Raw genomic sequence first — 18,827 nt, forward strand, 5'->3', positions numbered from 1 at the left:
AATAATTAGTAATAATTCAGCTAATGAGGGACAGAGAATGATGTTCAGTGGGAAACACATGTAGAGTATGTGCACATAATATACTGTATACTGCATAGATATTATAACACGAAGTTTACGTTCTGTTTGCTAAAGCACACTTGATTTAATTAAAACCAACCTTAATACCAATTAAAACATCTAATTACCATATTTCGAGTTGTCATTGGTGATATTTAACATAGGAAAAATTCAGCCTGTATTTTTATCAGTTCTCAGGAGGGAAAGATGGTAATATGGTAACATGGCAACAAGATGGTATAAAGGACTAAATCCTAGTACAGCAGACACCATATACACACATCAGGGGGCTGACACAGCAAAACAACTAGCCTCAATTGTTCCATATTGAGAAGATTGGATGCTGAAGGCAGACAAACTCCTCCGTTTATTATCCATTTCCAAAGCTCTGCAAGTACATAATTTCCATTAATTCTCAACGCAAAATATCTGTCACAGTTGACAGCAGACACTGTGATGCAGTGCAATGGCAACAATCGAAGCGATCACAGAGCTAATTTGATGACGGTCTTTAAGTTTTTCCTGTGGCAGCTCGTCTTTGTCCGTCTTGCCTTTGATGCAGAGCCACTGGATGCTAAATAAAACGAGCAAACGTATCCGCTGATGGCGAAGTGGCATGAAGAAGTATGTAAATGTCACACAGCAACCACACACATGCACACAGAGGGTGACTTAATCCTGTCTCTGCTGCTGGCCCTCAGGGTCCTTCTTACCAAGCAGGCGCATTCAGCCCATTTCACAGTCTACCCCTTAATCCCTTTAGGAGGCTCCATTACATGTCAACAGTGGCCCACTGCTCACACTAGAGACACTGTGTGTCTGCCTGTGTACAGTATCTGAGGACACATTGTGTGCAATTTTTGGAATGTATGAGTAGCTTCTTCAACGAAGTGTGAAAAATAATCATGTTAAATCTGATCTTATTAGGCCATTTGCATTTGTTATACAGCCTTTTTAGTCAGGAGAAACTAAGTTTGGGATCACAGTGATTAATTTTAGCGTGAATTATTATTATCTCTTATTTTATTAATATAGCAAGACGTGAAAGAACCCACAGTAGGATTGTAATACATTCATTCCTCAGATGGCGTCAAATTGCACACAAAAACACACACCCACAGAAAAACCACACGGTAAATTTCCGGTGAACAGAGGCCGCATGGTGTATCAATACCTGATCTGGTGATCAATACCTGAGAATAAATCAATCCAAAGGAAGATGATTATGATGATGAATGCCAGTAATAGCTAACTGCTGCTGACAGGACTGAGTTGACATTTCAGGATGTTTGCGTTTAAACATACTGTAGCTTGAGCATTTATTAGAGAAGATGGGGCTGATGGAACCTAAAGTAATCGTTAATCACTGCTGGTTGAGTTACAAGCCAGCAACTCTTTCACTTGTGCAATAAAAGCAGCATTTACGAAGCAACTTCTTAGCTTAAGTGTGGACGACTCAACAAAACATACAGTAGCTTATACCATAATATATAGTGATCTTCCACAGAAATACTTCACATGCAGAACTCTTTGTAACGACGCAGTGCGTCTTAAAATGTCGTCTTTAAATATTTACGGTATATTGATAATTTTGGATTGTATGAATTTCATAAGGCATTTGAATACACAGGAGTAAAAAAACATTGTTACACATGAAGCTGCACTGCATCAATGCAGATGAAGTATGTTGCATATTAAACGTTTTCAAATGTTACTGTATGTACATGCTGTTTGTGTGTTTCTGGTTTGTGTGTATCTGTTGGAGCCTGCTCTACTTTACAGCCTCCTAGCGGCTCACAGCTTACAAATGATATCCTCATGTGTAAAAACTGGATTATTGGCTGAGTTTAGGACGTGTTTAAGTGGCGGATTACAGCTCTCCCGGCAACATTGATGTACCATTTGGCAGACGACTTCATCCAAAGGACCTGACTCAATCATGGCATGCGTTTGTAGTGCAGCTGCTCCCGTGGAGAATTTTACCCCTCACTCCAGGCACCGTTATCATAAATTTTCACCACCAGGACCACCAAACCAGCCTTCGTCCCCCCTCTAATGTCCTCACCCTTTCTCCCTGGAAATGTGGCCAGTGGAAACGAGTAACTAAACGGCCTCTAGCGGCGACTAATCCTGAATAAGGCAAAAACGGAGAAGGATTGATCAGAAGAGAGGGAGAGAGGACGCTGCTAATGTGTAAATAAAGGAAAGAAGGATAAGACAAAGATGGGCTCAATTTACTGTATGTATTTCGATTTTATGTTATTTGAGTACTCGGGGAAAAATATCTACCCTATTCACAGCCTTCCCAGTTCCTCTTATAAGCATAGGGTCAACTTGAACTGGTTTGGTGAAAGCAATAACTAGCTATGATGTGATATCAGCTAACCTCCACATACTAACCCCATTTTGGCAAATTAAACATTTTGGAGTCCAGACTTTTACACCTCAAAAAGGACAATATGTCCATACCCCTTGTCAATGTGAGGGATGAAAGGATGAAATGAAGGAATGGCCATGCAAATCATGGACTTTTTTGACTTTGGTAGTAGAGATGCTAAAGTGATGCAGCATCTTAAAAGCCCAGAGACAAATCAGTACATTAACGACAATAAGGTTAATGTTTAGATTTACAAAATCTGTTTCTCACTATCTCCCAACCTCTCAAATCTCACCTGATGTGCTTCTGGTACTGCTGCCAGTCCTTTTGAGGACCCAACATCTCTTCCCTGGTGGTCTTTCTAAGCCCATTCACAAAGTTGGTTGCAGCTTTTCCTCCATCGGCTTCTTGTCAACAAAATAAAATGGGCTCACACACTGCATTTCAGGACGGGTTGTTTAGTTTAGATTTTTTTTGCTCTTCGCATTTATTTTTAATTGGCAAAGTAACTGTACCATTGTTGACAGAAAAAAAATAGTATTTTGTTCGGGGCATGTCTGAAACGGTACTGTTGTAAAACCTACAACTCAGCTTACTCTGGTTGTTTGTACAGTGCAACATAATTACATTTTAGCCAGTTTTGTTTTGAGCCTTTATGCTTTCCACCATAATCCCCTAGTGCAAGGCTACACCATATTTCATAATGCAAACAAGGTTTGAACTGCCACCCATGCGAGCAAAAGTGAGTTGTACATACGTGACTGTATCTTCTGGTACTTTTGCAGAAACGGCATCTATGTTCATTTCTATTGTACATCATTTAATGCATTTATATGATGATATTCACATATTGGTAAAGTAATAAAATGGCCCAGTAATATCATCCTATCCATGCTGTGTTTGTGTGCGCTGCCGAAAGAAATGTGTCAGACCATAAATATTGCTTAACCTTGTGTTTTATACCCCAATTGTCTGTTTTTAAATCTGTGTGTGTGTGTGTGTGGTGTCCCAGAGAGAGTACATCCTTCAGTGATTGATTTTGAAGTGTGCTGTAATGCATTTTAAAAAGCTGAAAACTAAAGCTGTCAGCCCTGGAGGGAGAGTGATAGAAACAAGTAAGAAAATGCCAGACAACGAAGTGTCTGGGTTTTTTTCTTCCCCAAGGATTTTTTTTTTTATATCTTATACCTCTCAATAGTCTAATCTTGTCGTCTTGCTACAGTAAATATGTTGTCAACAGGATAGATGCAAAGAGGCTTTGTGGTTCTTTTGCTACGGTGATTTGGAGATGTGTCGAGAAAGGGAGCACAAACCTCACATTGTTTTGTTGATAATTGAACACGGGATCATTTCACAACTCGCTAGTTGTTGGTAGAATAGGACAGAATGTCAAAGTGAAGGTTGAGTAACTTTGATTCAGTATGAAGAATGTAAAATGAGGCCGTGCTGTAAAACCCTCCACAGCCTGTTCAGTGGTAGCCCGTCCTGGAGGTGGTGGCATGTTTGAATTATGTTTGTTAAAGAAATAATAGCTGCAACCAAAGTATGATTTTGCAGCAGCATTACATCGAATATTGAAATATTTCTCTGCAGGTCTTACTATTACCAACATTGAACATACCTTTACTTGTCCTATTACTTTTGTTCATGTGTATTTTAGCATAAGTCTTTGCATTACTTATCTGTAGTACAAGGCATTAAATGATTTGTGTGTGTAAGAGTGAGTGAGTACTAGTGTGTAGTAGTGTTGGTAAAATACCTGACTTTGCATAACAAATTGCACAAAACTCTTGACTGACCAACTTTTGCATAGACACTTTGGATGTAGTTTATGGAAATAACCATTCAGCAGTTCTGCCTGGTTCCTTGACACGGTCGCTGTGGTATAATGGTTGGTTAGAATAGTAAAGATACATCTGCTACTGTATGTACGTTGATGTGATGCAGCTGGCAGTGTGGAGAACACCCCCCGAATCTGTTTACATCAAATGAATTCGGCAGCGCAAGCACAAATAGACACAACAGCACTCGTCGTAAGTGTGATCATTCCCCATAGTAATATAAACAAGATAAGGAAAACATACAGCCGCTAATTAAGCAGACTCTCTATCCTCCTCCTCCTTCTCTCAGCAGGTTTATTTCCTTTAACACCAACAATGCAGCCCTTGTATCTTTAGATAGCTTGGCGGCTTTTCCCTGGGAGCTCCCTGTGTCTTTCATCCTTGCCTGTAGATGAAAGCACTGGAGAAAGATAATTATCCTGTGCTGTGGAGTTTTATCTGTGAAGGCTGCTGGCCATCTCCTCTGATGGGCCATTTTGGGTCCTGTCACTGTTTGATGACATCAGCAGTGGGATTGCCAATAAAAGGCAATGGTGTTTGTTAAGGACCTCAGTTCAGCCAGCAAACACGCCAAGAATCATTACAAGTTTATGATGACTGGGCAAACATGAAAACACACCATGACCCCAGCGTACATGCACAGAAGTATGAAAGTCAGAGATGCAAATATATGTTTCTTTTCAATTACTACTAACTTACTGCTTCAGTGACAACCAGTCGTTTCAGTTTATCCTTCATGTGCTGCCACAAGCGCTCAGATCCAATCAGTCAGGAATTTAAAGGCACCTTCACAGACCTGGATACGCACTGTTCTTATGAGAGGTGTACGTGCATACGCATGGCAAAAATAATTGTCTTCAGTTTAGCATTTAACAATCCAATTCCCTCAGTTCAGACGGATTTTGTTCTGCAGTGCTTCTCTCGTGATAAAAGAAGTTAAACTTAAGATGGACCCTAATAATACTCCTATAATGTTGTACGATATAGAGTTTTCCCTCTTTGTGTGGTCTTGTGTTGAGTTCACTTGCTCATTCCCCTTATTGCCTCTTTCCCTTCCTTCTCCTCCTCCTGACAAATGATTTCCTATCTCATTCTGGCAATTTGCATCCTTCACATACGCAGGCCCGTTCTCTCCATCTGTTTGACTGCACTGGTCTCTCTCTTCCTCCCCCTTTTCTCTTTGCATTTATATCAATTCTAACTCCACAGCTTGACCTCTAAGTCGTCCGTAAGATGTCACATTGGCTGCTTAAGTATTCTGCAAACACCAGCATGTGTTATTGCTCCTTCTTGTTTTGCGAGACAGCAGGATTTTTCCATAGATCTGGTCTCTCTATAAAACTGCTCAGTCCTGACAGATTGTGTTAATGAATCAAGTAATGCCTGCTGCAGACTGGCATTTAATGAAAGTGTTTCTACATTCAGGAATTTAAACCAAATAAAAACTGTAGAAAGGAAAGAATTCATGTCTGTCTGCTCGCCGTGTATACAAATGGTGGTAAAATAGAGCGATTAACAAAAATAATTTTGCATAAAAACTTAAAATAGTCAAATTGTCACGAGGAAAATGAAAGCTCAAGAAAAGTCGACCTAAAATCTACTTACTCATTCCTCCTCAGCTTTACACCAACCAGTAAAATATTCAGCTTTCAGCATATGCCCATATCCAGTTAGTTCAGAAACAGAACAACCCTATTTTCCTTTTTATCTTTTTGACTGACGTGCTGAGAGAAGAACAAAGGCTGCAGCCAATTTTTCTGGCCTTCATCTGTCGAGACAAGTGCAAGAATTTGTGTAATCTCGAGATGAACACGTGTCCATTCCTCCAGATTAGTCTGTATGAATTAGACGGCGGTCGTGATAATAGAAATTCAATTCTGACTGCGTGCTTTGGTCTCCCCACTCTGCTCGGTTTGTGTAGTTTGACCTCCAAGCTTTTGTTGTAGACATCTCAGTGGTAATCTGGAACATTTTAAATTACTGCAGCACAGCTCGAAGGGAGGTTTTGCATATATCAGCCTGCCAGTTTCTACCATAAATCTGTTTATCTCTGACACTTAGCTTGCTAGCAATCGTCTGCCTCACTCTGCCCTATTTGCCATCGTCGTGCATTTGTTTTGGCTGCTGACACTTGTTTTATACTTGTACCCGTCCGCCATTTCCGTGCAGTTGAACATTTTTAAAGTTAACCAGTCCTAAAGTAAAAACCTCTTCCTCTGTCTCTCTCCAGGTATTCAAGCTGAAGGCTGTTCAACTAGCAGAAAAGTTGATTCCTGCCTTTAACACCCCCACAGGAATACCCTGGGCCATGGTCAACCTAAAGAGGTTAGTGCTTTGTGCATGAGTCAGTTGGCAGAGTGCATCAAAGTCCACACCCCTTTTACACTGCCTTTATTTGGTATCATGTATAAAAGGTATGATGATGATCGACACTGGTTGATGGTAGCTTGGCGGCTCGGCTCAGGAGGGTTGGAAGTAAGAGGGTGAGAAGTTCCAGAGAAGACTTTGTGATGATTTTAACATGAGTCAGACTGAAGTCCTGCATTTTGTACCATCCAACATTATAGCAGCTACTTACAGTTTACTATAAACAAGAGAAGCCTTTCTAGTGATTTTTGAAATGTCTTTGATCCTAAAATAAGAGGAACATAAACTCTTGGCTTCTATACTCAGGTGTAACCCAGAGATGCCCTTTCTTTTTTTTTCACAGTTACTTTACCAGATATTAAATGACAAAGCTACATGTGGTTGCTAAAGATAAGTGCCTGCCTCTTACAAACTTCGATTGCTGCAGTCAGATCAGCTACCAACAGCCACTTAGTGAGGAGCAGTAGACATGACAGCCACATGTGAAACACTGATTGCCAGCGACTAGGTGCCAGCGACCTGCCGATGACATTTTTCATAGAAAATATTAATGATCACAGACTGTTTGTGTCTCTACTCACTCTGTGTCTGCTAATATGTGAATTAAGAGGCTTCTAATGCCTTAATTACAGAATTGACACCACATCATCATGATATACAGTCAATTTGAAGGCAATTCATGCCATGGCTTGTATTGGTTTTCTTTTTTTTTATAGAACATCACAACTTCAGTTGACAACATAAATTGTCCAGCTGTAGTGCTGTGTTCACATTCAGACTTTTCTCCCCTGTAAAATGATGCAGGGAGTGACATCTGCCTGAATACATTTTTAGGAGTTTGGATACTGCCGCACTCTTACACAGCCTTGGCAAACTTCTTGACGCTGCCACTCATCCACAGTGGGTGTTGTATGGGAGGGTCAGTTAATTATTGCTTTGTGCTCATTCTCATCATTACGTAGAGTTTAATGGCCTTGTTAATCCCAATACTGCTGCACTCAGCTTTATTCCGAAAAGCACTCTAATTGATTTGAATAACTAAAAATACTGAGGCAGAACTTATTTTGGAACTTGTGTGCATTTGTCACATAAACATGCTGTAAAACATCTTTAGAAATAGTGTTGAATTCAACCTTTAGAAACCTGTAGTCTATTTTCTTACATTCTGTATTGTTCAAAGTTGTTTCTTTTGTAGCGTCACCCCAACGTGACATTACCATCACAATTCAGTTCCCTTTCTATTTGTCTCATCGGCTTCTACTGGAAAATAAAAGATCAGCTTTCTGGTATAAGCATTTGCAGGTTGTTGTGTGTGGAACACAAGAGGGTTCTTGAGGTAATTGGAATTCTTCTGAGAGCAGATGCTTTGTGTTTTGCCTTAATGTCCCACAAGACGGAGAAATCCTCACGCACAGGACAAAAGAAAAACAACACAAAAATCATACACACACACACACACACGCCTGCAAATGTTCATACGTACGCACATCCTGGAATTTCATCTAAACCGAAAACACAAGTGACAGATCTGTACCCTTTTATCACACGAGGATCCTATCACAGGAAAGCACACAGCAACAAGTTGAAACCTATTAATGTAGCATTGAAGATTAGATTATGCCCACTGCGACAGAGGCAGCCTCATCTGTGAACCTGTGGCACAGTTCCCCTTCAAGTCGTCCATATTTTACTAGATTTTGTTGAAAAGATAGAGCACAGCAACTATCCTACTTGAACACTTCTTATATTTGGAGAAAAGGGTTGTTGCTTTTTGCCTCTGTTCCTTCATAATCACTGCTTATTCAAATCTTATTATTTACAAAGATGCACTGTGACCTAGAAAGAAAAAAAACGGATGCGACAAAAAGTTTATTTACTAATTGAATTTATTTTTATTTCCCTCCTGAGAGTAAACGAGGTCATAAACGTCAGAAATTTCAAAACCTGACTGACTACATGAACCAATAAAGTGTTGCAGTGTGCACTGCTGAATCCCGTTCATAGAAAAGCTTGCTGCACCCTGACAAAGCAGTAAGGAGGCTCTGCGGGTGTGAGACAAGTGATACTGTGAATAAACTCTTGGTGTGTGCACTTTGTCTTAAAGAATAAATCTACATTTTGAATCATTGGTCTTAATTGAAAACCCTGTCAGCCCAGGCAGATACATTATGTTCGTTTTTATTCTATGAGCTAGTAAAAATCATTTGAGTGTATAAAATCAGTTTCCTGTTCCAACACTCTGTATTTCTCTTTTACTGTCCATCAAATTAATCTTCCACCCTCGACCACCCTTCTCGTTACTGTGTATCTAGTCTCCACCATCGTAATAATCACCATCTCTTCCTCTCCAGTGGTGTTGGTCGTAACTGGGGCTGGGCGTCAGCAGGCAGCAGCATCCTGGCTGAGTTTGGGACTCTCCACATGGAGTTTGTTCACCTCACCTATCTGACAGGGAACCCAATCTACTACCAGAAGGTACAGTAGCACCATTAAAAATAATGTCATGCCACTACAACATATCTGCAATTTATCTTTAAACATATATGTACAGTATAAAATCAGTATTAAAGCGGTGAAAATCGGTGACAAAGTTCACTTGTCACATGTTTGGGTCTGGTCTTCATCTCAGGTGATGCACATTCGGAAGCTTCTAGCCAAAATGGACAGACCCAATGGGCTTTACCCAAACTACTTGAACCCGCGCACGGGCCGCTGGGGCCAGCGTAAGTTTACCTTTATTTTAGATTTACTTTAAAAATGTTTTCATCAGAACAAATGGTGGCATTAAATAACTCCTTTACTTTGCTAATGATTCCTGCTTTCATTGTTGTACATTTCTGCTATAATCTCTTTGATTATGGTAAATGAAAATGTATCTTAAATGGTACATTAATGTAAAATATATAATAAAGTTCAAATTCAGTATTAATATCATGAGAGTATGCGTGAAATCCTGGATCACTGATTTCTTAACCTGCCATTTGGGAGAAGTGGAAAAGGGCTCTTGCACACTTTAGATGATCAAGTTCCAAGCGCTATAAAGAGGAACAGGAGGAATTAACGCAGAGTGAAGAAAAGGGGGAGAAGCACTGTAGGATGGATCCTCTTTAATGAGAACAAATTAAAGCGAGCAGAGGAAGATGGAAGAGCAGGAACATGGTATTCCCAGTATATTGATTACATTTTGGCAGTCTGCCCAGGGAAATTAACAGCTCTCTGAGCGAAGTTAGATGTTCAGTGACACACTACTCTTGCTCTAAACCTGTCATTTCTGGTTAAAGTAATTTTAAACTAATATATAATTAGAGCTGGTGAGACAGCACGTTCCTTGGTTAGCTACACCTACAGTAATCTAATCTCCCCCATTTTGACACACGATGATGGACAAACAAGCAGTTTAATTGAGGTCACACTGAGGAAATGCCTGCTGTAATTGCAAAGAGAAACGGAGTAAGAAGCCTTCACAAATGTGCGGAAACCAGATACTTAGTGTTTTCGGACTTTGTGTTTAACCATACTCTCTCATTTCAAGTGTGCCTTAATATAATACTTGCATGCTCATACCCTGTGTACATTTGAATATGTCTTTATAGCTACGTATTTCCCGTTCATGCCACAATTGAAAAGAGCACGTCGTAAATATAACTGTGCAAAAATTCGTTTTGTAGCATTGAGTTATTATTATCTACAAATTATTATGGATTTGGTAAATGAAGTAGACTTCCTCCAGAGTTGCAGCAAAAGAAACCTGATAAATTATTGAAGTCTGTCAATGCGAATATAATTAACATCTTTTTGGCAACTGATTAAATAAAGTAATAATTAACAGATATTTTCACTCAGAGGACAGCATGAATAAAATTATGTGTAAAACTAAATCTCTTGATGGACAAAGGTGTTTTACATGTCTTCCCATTCATGGAAGATCTCTTACTACTACTACATACTATTTTTATACTGTTTGCAATAGATTTTTTGGGCCTAATAATTGTCTTCATAAGAGCCTAATCACACAGAACATGAGAACAGAAGTTTCACAGCACTTCTGCAAAAGACATGTTGAGGAGAAAAAAAGCGAGATGCCCTGCAGCACATAAGCAGCAAACAAAGGCTTCCCTCTGATTTAAAACAATTATTCAAAAAAAAAGTAATCCCAGAAGGCTGAGATGCATTCTGTCAAATCAGGAACTAAAAGTCTACTTATTGTAATGTACTGGGATGAAGTGAGACTGACTCTGAGACTGGTGTCTTTTGTTGAGCAACAACAAAGCCACAAAACGGGTTCAGTGTACAGATGGACATGTGAGGGTTGTATCAAATGAGAGAAACAATGTAAAGCAGTCCTTCAGTACTAGATTATACTTAAACTACTTCTACTGTGTAATCAACCAGCATCAACATTAAAATCACAGTGTACTCGTCAGTATGCAATTTTTGGATGCAGCATAATTCCAAACACCTTAACCCTGATATTTAAGCACCTGTTGTCCAGCTTGCATCGCTCACATCTATCCGATGTGCCACGTCTGTCTTTGCTGAGTTAGCCCTAACTTAGATTGTGGTATCACTTCTTTGAGTCTTCTTCTAAACATATATTCAGAATATTTGACATTATCTTTCATAGACGCACTTTGATTGTGTGTACTCGTGTTTCGTTTTTTTCCAAGCCTTCGCAAGGGAATATTAAATATTCCTTTTTGTTTATTTTTCAGCAGGGAAAGTTTTGAACCTGGGAAGACATTTTAACAGAGACTTAGAAGCTGGATGACAGTTATGTAGAGGGTCGAGGTTTGTTATCTTAGCATTCCAACAGAATATTAAAACATTGTGGATATTAAAATATTCTTTTTGTCCGTGCACACTCCTTAAAAGGGTTTTTTTTTTCTGAGTGCTGTAATTTTTGGCCGTGGATCAGATATAACTGTCTGCTCAGAGTTTTCTCTTTAGTTTAGTGACGGAAATGAAAAGATGAAATCTGTTTAAAATTGAATACATTTCGGTTGTTATTTGTTCAGTGGAGTGAGTTGCTCCGGTAAGAGACTGCCGTTAAAAGTCTATTCATTTTCACAATTCTCCCAAGTAAATGGGGAAACAAGCAATACGCATCCACAGACTGAGGCACCAGATGGTACCACTCTTAAAACAAAACAACACAGAAGAGAAATTTTTAATAACTCCTGTTGTCCAGCAAGATGAAATCTCCCCTATTATTTGTTTCACTTGTTGACAAAACTAATGGCGAGCGCTCTTGGGCAGGATGGATAAATGGAGAAGCTCATTAACGGATGGATAGGTAACTGGACAGCCAGACTGATGCACTTGTGTGTGCGCAGGCTGTGGGCCAAAAGCAGGAAAACTAAATGGCTGTAAGATGGAGAGGGGGGGACAGACTGATGGATCGATGAGTATAGTAACAGACGGGTAGTTAGATGACGAGCTGCATGTCTGGGCGGGGGATAACTGTATAGTGTGTGCACGCGTGGGACCAGTGTTTCCGTGCAAACACACGTTTATTTCTTACTGAGATACAGATCTTGTGTGTTTACATTTGTATACATGTGTGTACACGCATTATTAGCTGCCTTTAATTAAATCTCACACGCACTTCAAAATTAGCCCTAGGTTGCAGCAGTGCAACCCAAACTCCACAAGAAGCTGTGTGATACGTACAGAAGAAGGCCGTTAGGGGAGAGAATCACAATCTAAAAGCTGAGGGAGCAAAATTATTGCTAGTGAATTACTACAAAATAACACCCGATGACGGAGAGGTGTCCCTCGTGGTCAGTGAACATTTTTTCCCTCAATCCACAATTGAGCTATGAGGTAATCCTGCTCGAAAATATGACTGTTACAACCTGTAAATTATTTTTGGCTGACACTTTGCAAGTTATTGTGGGTGAGTGAAAAGCCTGCTGCTTTTGAGCATGAGCAGCCTCCAGCAGAGTGGAGAAAATGATGGCACTGTGCAGCCAGCAAAAGAAAATGTGGTGCCTTTAGTAACAGCTTTATTAAAAAACAACAAAACTATATGATGAAAATAAACATCGAAGTCATTATAAGCGGGTTAACTAACTGGGAGGGCATAGTGCTTATGGACACCAATCAACATTTCCAAAGCGGTGTACATTTTGGTCCACAGCTCGGATTAGAGGTTTGGTAAGAGCCGGGGCTTCAAACCACGACTGACCTCGCTGTATCATTTGTTAAACACGTTTTCAATCAGCCATCCACACGTCACTGAAGATACAAAATAGGTTTCTGATGTTGACACGACACCTTGATTGATCATTTACAGAAGGCAGAAAATGATGATACATTCAAAGTCTCTTTCCACATCAATACACGGTGTCTAAAGCATTATTGTAGGACGTTTTTTGGAACACCTGTAGCTGCTGCAGTGCCAGACGGAGACACGCCACGTCCATTTAAATTCATTACAGGAACATTATAATGCAGTGAGGCTGTTTCATGTTAGATTTATGTGTGTTAGTATCTGGGTACAAATCAACACAAACCACCATCAAAAATCTGTCTGCAGCTGGAGGCTTTTCCACAGCAAACAACCATCATTTGGAGGCTTCATCTTAAAGAGTGTAATTCATTTGTAAAATGCCAGAATTTACGGTGCATTTGTAGGATCCAGCCCACTGTGACATGCAGGGTGACGAACTCATCTTTCACCCTGATCATTATGCGTGTGGGTGCATGTGGAAAGCTGCGTGTGTGATTTATAAAACATTCGAACTGCGGGTAGTCATAAAGATACTGTTAGAAATATATGCGAATGTGTGCCCACATGTGAAGCAGTGTGTTAAATGTTTCAAAGGGTTAAAGCATGTGTTGAGAGTGTGTGAAAAATGTGTGTGTGTGTGTGTGTTTGTGTCTCCCTTACTGTATTTGTGGAGTGTAGGTGTGTAGACGGTAGTTAAGCCAGACTAATGAGGAATGAGGCTGAGCTCCTCGGTCTTAATGAGATCCTGCTGTGACTGACAGCCTTATTACCACACTCTCCCCTGTTGTACTATGACTGTGCAGCCTACGCACACGGACCCACCCACACCACCCACTCCCTCTTTTTAACCTACTCACTGGCACTCTCCTGCACTCACATATGCATATACACGACAGTCTGGCAAACACCTATTTTTTTTTTTCATCACTGTGTTTACCATATAGAATATTTAATTATTACTCAAACAGAAATGATTTTAATGACATGGTGTTTTACTTAGTGGACTTAATGTACAGCCTGGTAAAGCAAAAGTTGCTATAGTTTAATTAATTCTTCCATCTCCCACGTACTGTTATAAAAGTTTAAGTGTTTGATTTTTTTTTTTTTTTTGCCTGTGCTACGTTTTTAGCCTAATATCATAAGGATTTTACAGTTTTCTGTTTTTGGCTCTATAAGATAAAAATTATGATTCTTATACAATTTACTGAGCTTGATAAAGTGAGAAATAGACATAAAACAATCCGGGCTTTTTGCATTTCTTTTCTAGTTACATTTTTTTCCTTTATTTTGTGGTTGTGATTCTCCAAGTGCCATTTTTTCCCTTATGTATTAAAGCTACAATATGTAACTTAGTGTAGTGCCACTCTGCTCATCCCAGTTCCCCCTCTGCTCTGCTCTGCTCTGCTCCTTTCTTATCCGCTACACTGCACCATGTGCTTCACAGCCCTTTAGGTATTAGTGATAATGAAATAAAAAATAAAGGTGCCACAAATTCAGTAATTAAGATGAAATTGTTGAAGATGTCTCACAAGTTAGAAGGACAGATGTAGCTTACAAAATGTAAAAAGCCTTTAGATGTAAATATCGTTGCACTGCTGCCAGTGCTGTTTAATGACTGTGTCACAGGATGTTTCAACAGCACTTCTCCAGATGTTGATCATCTTTGGAGAATTATAAGACACTTTTTAAAAATAAAAAGCTTAGATAATGATAGTTTTTGCTTCTGATCATATTGGCTTCTAATTTATATTTACAGATAAACTGGTGTTTTTTGTTCTTTCTCTTCACAGCAAACCCAGTAGTACTGGCCACTTACTGATGTCAATGCATCTAAATTCAGAACCTGATAAGTCTTTGCCATAAAGCTCCACTGTTGTTCGGAAAACGTAAAAACACGAGTGGGTCACGTTGCTGCATTGTAAAGGTGGCAGCAGAAGTCATGCTCATGAGAAATTAACAGCGCTGAGATTTGTTGTTTGTTTAAGCCTGTTATAGCCAATGACAAAACTATTAAAAAAAAAACACCAGCCCCACCTTAAAAAACACTATTTATTAAAGAAACACTCACATTTGATAGTATCTGATTTTGGTTTTAACTCCACACCCTGTGCCCATTGACCCTTGTTTTACTCAGTATGTTTGGATTTCTGTGTACGTGCATCTTTGTGGCTGTGGTTTAGTGTGTGTTTGAAGCTGCCTCCTCAGCAGACCCTCCTTTGATTGACAGGCAATCTCTGCATGACCTGCTTCCTTTGAATGGGAGAAAAAAGATGGAGTGGAGTGTGTGTGCGTGTGTGTGTGTGCGTGTGCGTGCGTAGGCGGATGCCAAGTTGAAAGAGTGTGGGAGGTGATTGTGAAACACTGAGAGGGAAAGGAAAAATACAAAAAAGCCAAGTTAAATAAGCACTCTATTGTTCCAATATGTATTTTAATCAACATATCCTTATTATTTCACTCTGTTCAAAAGCGTTGTGTGAAGGGGCATTTGGAGCTGTGGGCATTATTTTCTTTCTCATCTGGCACCGTGTTTTCCTGATTCTGTGCTACCTGTGACGCTGGAGGATCCATATTTGAAACAAGTACTTTGGCTTTGATATCATGCCGTCACTTCAGATGTGTTTTCACATATTTTATTGTAAAAATCAAACAATGGTTCAGTCATAGAAAAGATTGGAACTGAAGAGGAACACAATCCAAGATGAAGACGGCAAAAAATTATTGTATTCTAACATAGATAAGATCGTGGCTGTCAAAAGCCTTATTTGTATAAATACTTCATAGATAAATCTGTTGACGGTTTAACAGCTAGCAACACGTTTATAGAAAAATATTCATAAAACTAAAATTGAGAAAACCAAAAGAAAATACAGAGCCATCCATCATTGTTAGATGGCGACAGCTGCTCTAAGTCTCACATTTCAAGGTCTTTATGATATCGACGGTAAATTGTGGCTTTGACATTGTGAAATTTTTCCGACTCTACAGTGGAGGACTCACTATCACTCCACCGATATTGAATTATTCTGTGCCTGAAAAGAAGGCAGTCACCTTCAAATCCACATATACAGATAAAGGATCTCAGTCCTCCCCAAAACACTTTTCTCAGCACTGCATTAAAAAGAAAAAGGTTCTCGTAAGTTTCCAAACTTTTGTGTATATATCAGATATTTAGATTTCTGCAAAATATTAAAATACGTACAGAATATAACAGGTTCATAAATATTTGAACAAGGATGTGTTTTTTGGCTTCGACCTCTGACTGTTACTGATTTGCCTCACAATATGAAGTCCAAATTAATTAATGTTAATGAAAGTGAAGGCCTTCATCAGGCTGGAAAAAAAGCCAGCGTAAATGAAGAGGAGCAGCTTAGGATCTAAAGCATCATCACATCATCTATCAAACATGGTTGAGGCAATGTTATTGCATGAGCATGTACAGTACGGCTGCCAGTGTTTATTGATGACCTGACTTCTGATAACAGTAGCAGTATGAATTATGAAGTGTGTAGTGCAGGTCTATGCTGTACTCTCTGCTCACTTACAGGCAAAATGCTGCAAAACTGATAGGACACTGCTTCATATTGCATATTGATAATGACCCAAACTTGCAGCCAAAGAAGAAAATACTGCCAAACCAAGAGTTTCTCAAGGCAAAGAAATGGGCGATTCTTCACTGGCCAAATCAGTCACCTGATCTCAACCCAGTAGAACAACTTTTAACTGAAGTCAAATTAGCAGCACCTGAAGGCAGCTGGCGAGAACCTGGCAAAGCATCTCGTTGACTTTGCTGAGATGTTTCGTTTTAAATTCCATGTGGTGGTGTCAAAGACCCAGTGCCAAATATCGTATTATTGTTTCAATATTTATGAACGTAACTGTTAGTAATGCTCAAGCCTGAGGTAATTTGCCAGGAATATTTATATTCAGCACAGAGTATCCATCCATCAATCCTTTAGTCCATATCTGGATTTATCCATAGGGGTTAAACAAATATCATAATGATTAGTTGCCTTTCTTCCCAACCTTTTATTACACTGCTGACTTACAGTAATCACCTCAGAATGTAACATTACAAAACTAATCCAAAGGTTGGACTTAACTTCCCTTATTGTTAATTCAAATAGATGCAGGAAATTATTGTTGTTCATTCTGATGGTCAGCTCCTCCCACTGACAATCCATAATGTAGACATTAGACATGTCTCTTTGTGCAAACACCTCGCCAGTATCAATTTATCTAGAAGAACATACAGAGGCATAAACCTTTCCTTTGCTGTGTTTAAGTCAGTTCCCATGGACCTATGAATGTGAAAACTAAACTGTATTATCAACTTCTATTCAAAGATCACTGTCTGACCTTTAGAAACGTCTTTTCTAGCTGCTCACTACAATGGTAACTCAGACTTGCAGACAGTATATGTTCGTGTTAATTCCTTGCATTTTTTTGTACATCAGTCTAGTCTGTTGCATAAAGAGGGTCTTTATTGGGGTTTATATTTTCATTCTGGGGCAGTACAAAAATACTTTTGAATGATTTAAAAATTACAAAAACATTTTAAATATGTTTTAGTAACTGGTTGAACCACCTTTGGCAGCAATAATCTAAAGCAAGCGTAGAGGTCTGGGCTCTGCCTGGCAACTCCAAAATATGCATTTTGTCATTGAAGCTATTTCGCCGTAGATTCACTTCACTGTTTTGCTGCATCACCCAGGTTCATTGGTTGGACTGTTGAATGGATGTGTTCAATAAAGACATAAAAGGTCACATTTGTTTGTGTGTTATCAGCTTAGTAAACGTAGTAAATTTTTCTTGTGACTGTATGAACTACTCTGCTCTGCAAGAAGCGCATGTGTTAGTTCCTGCCAAACGTACTCTGTTCTGATTGGCCGGCTTGAGGGGGCCTGCTGGTGGGCTGAGCAAAATGGTGAGTCATGGATATAATATGATAGCAGCTGGGTGTTTGGCTATAAACCGACAACATCCCTATGTAGGACTGCATTTGGGGATGGTCAGGAGAATGTCTCTGGGGGGGGGCATTGAAGAACCTCAGCAAAACATACAGAGACACAAGATATAGTCTTGTGTGGCTTCTTTTACTTATGTTCAACCCACCTTTTTGAACTTTGGCATTGTTTCATACAGACATCAGTCATTACTGCAGTTTACCAAAAATATACAATTTTATTGGTATTGAGATAAACCTTGTATAATTGTTAAATGCTTTGATTGAAGTTAAGTGCAGTTAATTGCTTTCAGGTTTTGGACAGAGCTGCTTTGAAATGCTACATTGGTGACTTTGGGTTAATCAAGCTGATGACACTGTCCCTGCAAGTGAATGAAGACACTGTAAAAACAATGCACTTATAGTGCAGATAGGTGCAGCAATGTGTGTTCAGTTTGGTTTTTGTCGGCCTCATATTTTATTATGGAGGCTGCAACATAAAGTAGATTTAAAGTAAATTTACAACAGTGTGACAAATACTCTGATGTGTGTATTTATGTAAAGAATACTAGCCCACTATTATGGAGCTAGTGGCTACACTGCCTTTCCCTCCCATCTGGAGCTTCACAAACACATGTCCTTTGCCTGTCTGGAAACCAAATTGAAACGCTGCTGAGAAGCTACCGGAGCCAAAAACACCTGCTTGGGACTTTCAGTACTTCACTAACCAAGTATGATAATGTGGCATGGAAAGGAGCCATCAGAAGACTGCTGAGGAGCTGCCAGCGGCTAGCAGAGCAGGAAGAGTATGAATGAATATACATTTTATATACTAGCAATTATCCACGTCTCGTAGTTATTGCCAAACCTGGACGGAATTGTGTGAGCGCTGTATTTGAAGCACAGAAGTTATTGAAATAACATTGTCCATGCTACATTGATGAAAACGTTTCATTTTCGTACACATGCATCATTAGCTGCCAAAAGCAATTCCCTAACAGCCAGGAA

At 39.4% G+C, this 18,827-nt stretch overlaps 1 protein-coding gene across 4 annotated transcripts in view; it reads left to right on the forward strand.

Annotated features, from left to right (window-relative positions):
* Nucleotides 1–18,827, forward strand: part of man1a2 (mannosidase, alpha, class 1A, member 2) — a 118,149-nt gene that overhangs the window by 82,747 nt on the left and 16,575 nt on the right. For all 4 annotated transcript variants that reach the window (XM_067515696.1, XM_067515694.1, XM_067515693.1 and 1 more), the window contains exons 7-9: nt 6,509–6,603; nt 8,997–9,120; nt 9,275–9,368. In XM_067515696.1, the coding sequence (XP_067371797.1) occupies nt 6,509–6,603; nt 8,997–9,120; nt 9,275–9,368 (313 nt within the window). The remainder of the gene's footprint in view (nt 1–6,508; nt 6,604–8,996; nt 9,121–9,274; nt 9,369–18,827) is intronic.

Source organism: Channa argus, chromosome 9 (assembly GCF_033026475.1).
Source record: "Channa argus isolate prfri chromosome 9, Channa argus male v1.0, whole genome shotgun sequence".
NCBI lineage: Eukaryota > Metazoa > Chordata > Actinopteri > Anabantiformes > Channidae > Channa > Channa argus.